We start from the raw sequence: 9,188 nt of genomic DNA on the forward strand, positions 1-9,188 counted from the left end.
GGTGCATGAAATGCGACCAAACGAACACGGCACAAAAGGCTACAAACAGAACAGTGGAGTTGGGGGCGGGTAAGAAAATGCAAAGGGATCCAAGTGCCCAAGTGCCCGTTGTGGCTCGGTGAATTGCATGTGCTTTCTTCTTCTCCGCAGGTCCCCCTGCTGGGGTTGCGCCTTCCCAGGCATTGCCCGCAGGCGACATGAACGCGTTTGGCAGCGCTCCCCCCCCCCCCCCCCCGCTCACCTCCTGCTCTGCCGCTGCCCCTACCCTCGTCCAACTCCAGCTGGATCCTGGCAGCCAGCAGCCAGCCACTCCGTATCAGTCCGCGGATGGCCGAGCGGCAAGCTACCACACGGCTTGCTGAAACACTCCATGCGTTGGCTGACTCCTTCAATTCTAAGAGGTGAGTTATAAAAATGGCGGGAGATGGAAAATTTAATATGATTTAAGAGAGAAATCAGCCACACAGAACCATACTTCAAAGCTTCTATGAATGCTCGTAGAGTGCAGATCGAGTTCCCGTAGTAAAAAGATGAGCTCAGAATCCTCTTTAGTGCACCTTTACGGGTATGACGAGATAGCGTAGTGAGTTAGGTTTTCCATTCTGTGCAATTTGACACTTTTCAGTACATTTTTCATTTAATTGTTTCAGTTAATTAATCAGTTACAGTCTAAACTTTGGTCATTGCATTATCAAGCATTGGCTTTTAATTCTGACCATTTTGTCCTGTTTGGACCCCCTTTTCCAGTTTTTTTCGTTTCTTTATTCAGTTAATTGCAAAGATTTCATTAACTTGTCATCGCCTATCACGCACCCATCAGTCATCAGTCACTAGAACCACAAATTACAATGATATGACTTCTTTGCGCAGCCCCCAATTATAGGTAGCCGGTTCGAGTCCCTGCCTCTAGCTAGGCCCTAACTTAAGTAGTAAGTTTATTGCTGCACGAAACGCCGAAACATATGACACCATCCGGAACATTCTGTGGCAAACGGTTGACATATAACGATTTTTTTTTATGCTGCCCCGATTATTTCCGACACGCGGTGCTGACCCCGTCGACGGCTTTGCGACCGAACGAGCTGTATGCGCTGTCGCATAAAATAAGATTCCGTGACACAAGAATAATGGGATGGTTTTCATGCAGTCCTTCATCAGTCGTATGATGAGGGCCCTGCGGTAGGAATCTGCGGTTTCTTGCAGAAGGAAAAAAAAGGCTAGCAGAGTCAGCCCCTAGTTTTCTTAGCGCAGACATTCTGTACGGCCAGTTTACTCTCTGTAGCTTTTCTTTGTAGGGAGTTGGACAAAGCTGTGCAATGCAGCGAATGTAATGCAATTGTTTCGCATCAGTTCTGTGCTATTCTTGGCATCCCTCTTTCCTAGTGGCTGATAACAGCAATAGTGCAGGCATATCACTGTTATCTACGATAATGGGGAAGTGACAAAGGCAAAAGGAATCTGACTGAAACAGTTCAGCTCGCCAAAAAAAAAAGAATTGTTTCATTGCTGCCATGACTAACGAAGAATGTATGTTTTGAACAGTAAGATAAAAGTGCAAGCTAGTTGATTTGCCACAGCTTTAATGCCCCGCCCCAAAGGTCAGGGACAAATGAGGGCTGAGATAACGGCACACACAGCCTATGTGTTATCTCCCGTATTCTTATTGCCTGGTACCCTCCTCATTGCAGTGACAAGTGCTTATTTTGCTGACATAGTCATGTGCAAAACTTGGTTTGTGGTTGAATAGTGCGAACCCTTAGTCATATGGGTGGAGCCATGCGTTAGAGTAGAGCGCTTTGTGTTAAGGCAGTTGCAAGTCCAGATAAACCAACTTTCTGGGGATAGAGTTGGTTGCCTGCAGGAATTGTGCCATTGCAATGCAAAGGGAACTTTTTTCTTTTTTCCACACCAACACTGCTTTTTGGCTTTGAGGATGTTGTACTAGAAGGCGCCATGGTGGTCAGCTCAATGTCCTAAGGTATTTTTAACACGCAACAAAATGCCAGCGCAGAAGCATTTTTGTGTTTCACTCCCACCGTGTTGCCGCTGCTGCGACCTGAATAAGCCTGTAGCCTTGTGTTACCGATAGGCCATAGCTGCTGAGTCGCCAAGATGCATTTTATTGCATAAATCAATGGTGTCCTAGATGTCTATTTAATAGTGCGCTGACAAGAAACATGGCAAGCAGAATATTGCCTTCACTTGTACCTCACTTAACTATAGACAAGTTGGTTGCTGGCATAACTCGTTCTCCTCGTGGTTGTGTAGTCACCTGTAGCAGTTGGGAGAAAAGGTCTCTGTTTTGGAGCAGTCTTGAGTGACCGCGACTGTTCTCAACTTCCTTTTTTTGTGGTGTTGAATTTTTCAGAGAGCCTTTCTACTGTGGCTGCCCTTTTTGCTAGTGAGGAGTGAGGGCTTGTATGTAAACTGCAGTGGCATTGCTAAAAGCGAAGGCATTGATCAGTGCGGCACACTGGTAATGGAAGAATCTTAGGCAGATATTAGTCTTTGGGCAACAGTTCAGGTAATCCTGGGGCACGCTGTCCCATTTTGAATGTCCTGCAAGCATTCTAGTACAGATTTCCTGTTTGTAAAGCTCTTTTCTCTTTGCAGCTGGCATTGATATTTAGCAGCTTCAGACTGCGGTGCAGTTCTTGTGGTAGTGCTCCTTGCTTTGTTTTCATGGTGAAATTCTGTTAGCAGCATCCAGTTGCGGTTGTGAACCACACACGCTATGCATCAAGTAACACATTTTCGCTCGCATCTATCGTCCTTCTGTTTGTTCAGGGCAGGCTTAGTGGGGCATTGATTTCAAGCAAGTCGCGAATAAACAAGGACTCTTGTGAAGCTGCGTAGAGTAGAGTAGCTTTGTATTCTTGCCCTTGCCAACGGCTTCATCTCCACTTGAAGCTTCCAGGTGCAAACTGCCAACTGTTCTGAAAGTTGACATTGCGATTACTATCACCGGCCTCGTTTTCTCATGTGTGAAAGATTTGCTGATTGCGTTTGTGTTTCTGGTGGACACTGCCTGCACCGCCCTCTATTCCGAAGACGGCTGGTGGTACCGGGGCATCATCCAGGCGCTGCAGGCGGGAAGTGTGACCGTGTTCTTTGTCGACTATGGCAACAGCGAGACTGTGGCGGACGCGTCGATCAAGCAGCTTCACGACAGTCTGGCCCTGGTGCCGTGCGAGGCCGTGGCGTGCCAACTGATCGGAGCTGTCCCCTTGGATACTCCGTCGGCCACTACCAAGCTCGACGACATGATTGCGGAGCAGGTGCCGTTCTGACTGTTGTCTCGGTTTTACGGTTGGCGAAAGCGCATTGGCTTGCTTTGCTTACGTTGGCTAATCCACACTTAGCCGTGATCCTCAGCACTTGCATATGGAATTCAGCACGTGCAGTTCTTATATCGGTAGATACTGGTTCCCTGGCACTTGGCGACTATGTTCATATTTTTTCGGCAGCAGAGAACGTACCTGTTGCTAAGAATGTTGGATTTCAATGTGAAGCAATATGCTTCCTACCACTCAGTTCAAGCTCGCGATGTCAGTAAGAAGAGGAATCGCATGATCACTGTTTGCTAATGAAAGGCAGTGTATCCTAGTGTCCGAGATCTGTATTGATATTGCCTTAACATTGCTACCGTTTGCTTGCAATGATGGCCAGTAGTAACAGTACCTGTGCTTGTTGCACTTTATGGCCTTTTCTATCTAGTAAACGCGCTCGTCTGTCGATGCAGGTCAGCCTAATTGACCTGTAAAACGAGCCACTGAGTGCTTATGTAATTAATATCTTGAGGAAGTTTCTTATGGATGGCTTATAAAAAATTTTGCTGTAGAGAGCTTGCTTTTTAAAATGTATGCCATTGGTTTCTCTCGACATCAAGAAATGAGGTAATTTCCTAATCGCGAATCTCATTGCTTTCTCTGTGATTCACTGAATGAATTGAGTTGTGAATGTTCAAAATTAATCGAAACGAATTGAATTTTTGTTGGGAATTTTTCTAATAGTTATCAAATCATTGGCACGAAGTTCGAATAAGCCGCTCTGTATAGTGTTCTTCGACGCCGTACAATACGCTGCCATAACGTAGGCCTGCGCGAAATGCAGAGTTCGGTGCTGTGAAGTGGCCCATTCGTGTGGCGTCATTCTTAACCCCCATATATGGCCTCTAACCTTAGTACTGGTACATGGCCCTAGTTTTTTCACTGTCGTCACCAATACCAGAGGTAGTTTTTTTACGCATGATAGGAAGGACAGAGTTAATGAATTCGTGTTCGGTGGCCCCGTAGTGCAGATCAGAGTCGAGACTTTTGACAGCTATAGCTATATCTCCATATGTTGAAGCTCTGTGCCACAGCGCCGCCAGTAGCGCTTAGCTCTTTCACATAGTTGCTCGGTTTGTACAAATATTCATGCTAGTTGCAGATGTTCATAAAAATGTTTGCTTCGGTTCTATCACTATTCGAATCCTGTACGATTGGGTATCAAAGCTGCACTGCAATTAAGCCTGGATGTAATTAACCTCCATATAGTGAATTTCTCAATATTGCGAAGTTTCTCAATTCCCCCAGTGCTGCCCCCTGTTGAAGCATGTGTATTTGCGGACTCCGTGTAACGAAGGCTTTGTACCGGTCAGCCGTAAGATGACGGACTCACGCTGACGACTATCAGTTAAGTAATGAGCTGCTACTAGAAATTTGGCTTAATTACCTGCAATTTTTGTGAAATATTCTCTTATTTGTAATATTCGGTCGAATAGTAGAGTATTTGATATTAAATTGGAACGGAATATTTGGTATTCGAAATTTCGAAGTATAGGTCACGAGCGAATAGTTTTTCTGGACTCTGGCTTCATACTCCGGGATAGCAACGCGGAATGCGCACCATTCCGCGCCACATGGCTGCGCTTCCTCGCGTATGCTGGAGCCAGTAATGGCCTTGCAATGGCCTTTTTGTCATTTAATGGCCTTGTGGATTCAAAAAGTGCACCATTTTTAAAATGCCTATTGTGCGGTTCAACCTTTTTGTGTACTAGAAGGATTTGAAATATTTACTTCGAAATTATTCGAGGAAAAGTACTGTTTGATTCGTATTCTCTTCAAACCAAGAAACAGTCTTCGCACATCCTTACTATCTAGTAGGGCATTAATAATAATTTTTTTATATGGCTATTTTCTTTTTTTTTTGCAAGATTTAGAGCTTTGTAATTATCATAAGAACTAATTTTTCCTCACAAAAATTAAGCAGCATTTTTTAAATCTGCACAAACAACTGCAGAATCACTGGAAGTTTTGTAATTTTGGTCGGAAAGTAATAAAAATTAAGCCTAAGAGAAGTAAGGGAAGCAAGGATAAGACCAGTGTTCCCCCTTAAAAGCTCTCGCAAAAACCTACATGCCAAATAGACTCATGTAAGTCCGGTACATTTTTATTGAATGGTTAGTTATGTTAGCTCAGCGCATGAGTTTGTCTCATCTTGTTCCGTCCCGTCCGTCAGCGCTGTTCTGCCGTACCATTCAACATGAACCAACCAGCCCGACTCAGCCCTCTCCTTGACTTTTTTTATTATGGGTGTGAATGCTGAAGGTGCGGCCATTGCACAAGATTATATGGCAACATTGTGTAGGTGCACAGAGGCTTGCTTCACATTAAATCAGCACGCAGATGTGTTTCTTGAAGATCTCATAACTGTCACTTTAGTAATGAATATTTTTTCTTAGACCATCTCCCTCATTAAACTTTCTGTCTGTGGAAACTTTCTTTTCTCTGTTTGGTACAGGTTGTGACCCTGAAGGTCAATCACAGCTCTGATCTTGACAAGGTTCATGACGTGGACGTTATCCTCTCCAACGGGGTGAACGTCCTGGACCAGTTCGTCAAGGAACAACTTGTGGCCTCAAACGGCTGGTCTGCAGCCGCCACAAATGTCAGAGCTGCATTTCTCTACTTCTCATCTGTACAACAAGCAATTAAGGGGAGATGTGGCGATCAGGTCGCAAAAATCGCCAAAAAAAAGATTCTTGAAGAGTACACTTTTTGGCATCTCCAACACTTTTTCTTTGTTGTACTGAAACATTTCGCCCTAAAATAAACTTTAAGCACTGCAAAGAAATATATATGTCGGCATCTACACATAGACAGTGTGCGCTTGCTTAGAACTTTCGGGATTGTTTTCTCGAGAGTTTGTTTTAAGCTTAATACCTTGCTCGGGGTAAGCGTAGCACAGCAATGGGTGCATAGATTTTTACCGTTTGTTTTGTTGTAATCACTGAAATTTGGTCTGCATTGAGAATGTTTCAGATGTACCATTTAGGCTCGCACTTTTTTAATACATTGTAATTAGAGCATGATACATTCTAAACATAAAGAGAAGGTGCATATTGTGTCCTGACTGTTATTGCTTCGCGTTGAACATACATTTTTTCGCGGCATGTCCTGTGGCAGCATTGCACTGGTTGGTATCGTGACTCGCGGTGGTGCAGACGTGACTAAAGCATGACTCAGACACACTCTAATGCTGTCGCCTGCAAGTGGAGCGTAGGGAGCGGCAAAGTTTCCTGATTTCAGATTTTTCAGACTGTTCGAATATTCGGACCATTTTGGGGGCCCCGTGGAGTCCGTCACCATTTCATTGCATCACATGCGGGAGGCACAGGGTTCAACCCCTCTGTGCCGCCGTGCACCCACCTGTTTGCCATCTGGCGTAGGCTTTCCACTGGTGTGGTGCGGGGGTGTAAAAAATGCGTCTACCTGGCGGAGACCAAAACCTGTTGGCCGTGCCCTTTTTTTTTCGCCCAGCTCTCCTTACCATTGAAACGACACCATCAGTGCTGCCATTTGGTTTTCCACATCCGGAGCACGTGGGTGGCTACCAGTACCCGACCCTGACGGAAGGTGTCCCAGTCCTCGTGGAGGTTTCCTGGGTGCTGAGCCCTGGCGAGGTCTATGTGAAGCTCGTTGAGATCAGCAGTGCCCTGGTCAGCCTCATGGAGGAATTGCAGATATGTTGACTTGCAAGGGTACAGTAGAATGTCGATGATATGAACCTCCCACAGGGTCTAAAGAAATATTTCAGTGAAACCTGGTTGATTCGGAGTCACTGGGACTGTGAAAAATCTAGAAATAACCAAAAACGGCAAAAAATGAAACTCAGACAAGAAATTTATTCGCGGGAACATGCTACCTTTATTGGAAGAACTGTGCAATTCTTATATTGGTGCCTTAAAATTAACCCTAAAATGTAGCCTCAGCTAGCCAAGAAACAAAACGATGCTCCAGATACAAGTAGATGCATTCGGTCCCTCACTTTGTCCCTCTGGTGAACTTTGTTTTGTATTTTCCCGCTGGATAGCATCACGCAGTGCGCGGCTCGAAGCAAAGAGTGCGTAACGATGTGTCTGCAAGGACAGCAGTCAGCGCCCCTCGCCCCGCAACTGGTGGCTCCATCCCTGGGAAGAAAACAGCACCGGAGTCCAGCTGCTGCTCGGAGGCCACTTTGTCGACTTGGTGGGCGCCACGCTTACGGATGGCGGTGTACAACTTTTTAGCAAGCCTCCGCAGTGCTGTGTTTTTACAGACTTTCTCTGCTAATTTAATCGGTGTATGAAATGCTCGCTGTACATTTAAATCGCCATCCTGAATTACATTTTCAATTAGTGCAATAATTGTTTTATAAGTACCACAAAACTGCTCAAATATTTGAGGGACTATTTGACTTGAAGGACTATGGACTATGGGGACTGTGAGGGACTATGGGTCTTGTAAAGAAAATGTTTATTATCAAAGATATCGTAATGAAATTGAGTATCGATATGTGTTTATTACACCTGTTTTCAAAATATTATTTGTTTCAGTATGTATCTCAATTAGTTCCCATGTTGTCGAGCATAATTCAAGCCTAATTATAATTAGCTCATTTCTTACGAGTAATTAGGACACTTTCCTTCAAAGTGTTTTGGGTTCGACTGAAAAGAAGCCGTAGCCAAAGGGGTTACCATGTGCAGACACCGTAATTATGAAGTATAGTTAGGTGACATTATGGTTCACAAAATTTGTAATTTTTGACTCAGTCAAAAAAAGAAATAGGATAGCTCCACAGCTTAGTTCTTTCCAAATTCGGTGTCATAAGATTAACTGAAATTTCACTATAAAACATAATAAAAACTTCCGTAAGGCTAATCCTGTTGGCAAAAAAAACATGAAGCTGAGCAAATCTCGTTTTAAGGGGGTCATCATCATCATCCGCCTGACTATGCCCACTGCAGGGCAAAGGCCTATCCCGTGTCTCTCCTGGTCAGTAAGCGATCAGTAATCCTTGCATATTTTTCTTGCATTGTTCCTCTCATGCAGAGCCACTATGCCAGCCCTCACAGTGCAAGCAGCAATGATTTGCGACCAGGACAGGCCTGTGTGGCCCTGTACGCCGAAGATGGGAGCTGATATCGTGCACGTGTGACGCACGCCAACGGCGGCATGTTGGGCGTGCAGTACGTAGACTATGGCAACTGCGAGGAGGTTTCAGCCAGCTCCGTGCGGCCAGTGAGTGCATTGCCATGACCTTTACAGCTCTGGCTGTATCAGCCTAGTCCCCTGCTTTGCGTCCCTTTACTCGGTCCAAATGCCCCATTTTTCTGTAAAATGACAACTGCATAGATGTAGCTGTAGGGGGACACGCCAAACAGCTGCTCTACCCTGAACTCCAGCCTCTGGCTGAGGCCAACTTGGGCAGTTGAACTCAAACCGCAAGACCCAGCCCAGACAGGTTGCCCTTACACGTGTTTACTCGCTCTGGATTCTGTTTTTTTTATGACATGGCCTGGTTCTGCGCACGACGGCCATCACTGCTAGCAAGGAGTAGCCAGGCGTATCACCGCGAGGTTTGTTTTGATGTTTGTACTTTTTCTGTGAGTGCCAGTGATGCATTGTATAAATGTGGTCGCATCGCATGCAAATAAATCAGTTGAAGTACGGCGCTTTATGGTGTGTGTCCTTTCTGCCAGTCCTCGTTTCGTTCTCGTGCACACGGAAATTTTGAGTTACTGAGCAGGCTGCGGAATATGCCGCACAGCTCACAGACACCACTTGGATAGAACGCTGCAACTCGGCTGCGCGTCAGATGAGCTGGAAGGGGTATTGGCGTCTCTTAGGCAGCCTTATCGACCCTTCTCAAACAAAAGGGGAGAC

At 45.3% G+C, this 9,188-nt stretch overlaps 1 protein-coding gene across 2 annotated transcripts; it reads left to right on the forward strand.

Moving 5' to 3' along the window:
* Positions 1 to 288: 288 nt before the first annotated feature.
* On the forward strand, positions 289 to 8,892 carry LOC149356025 (tudor domain-containing protein 5-like). Of its 2 annotated transcripts, XM_089577730.1 has the most exons (4): positions 289 to 401; positions 3,052 to 3,278; positions 6,804 to 7,024; positions 8,355 to 8,892. In XM_089577730.1, the coding sequence occupies exons 1-3, from the start codon at positions 371 to 373 to the stop codon at positions 6,891 to 6,893; spliced, it is 348 nt and encodes a 115-aa protein (XP_089433856.1). In that variant the 5' UTR covers positions 289 to 370; the 3' UTR covers positions 6,894 to 7,024; positions 8,355 to 8,892. The 2 variants fall into 2 exon arrangements, with proteins under 2 accessions (XP_089433856.1, XP_089433855.1); XM_089577729.1 differs by lacking the exon at positions 8,355 to 8,892 and having other exon boundaries at positions 6,804 to 7,049.
* The last annotated feature ends 296 nt before the right edge of the window (positions 8,893 to 9,188 follow it).

The sequence above is a fragment of the Amblyomma mixtum genome, chromosome 3 (genome assembly GCF_055824585.1).
Source record: "Amblyomma mixtum isolate Tamu chromosome 3, ASM5582458v1, whole genome shotgun sequence".
NCBI classification, from domain to species: Eukaryota; Metazoa; Arthropoda; class Arachnida; order Ixodida; family Ixodidae; genus Amblyomma; species Amblyomma mixtum.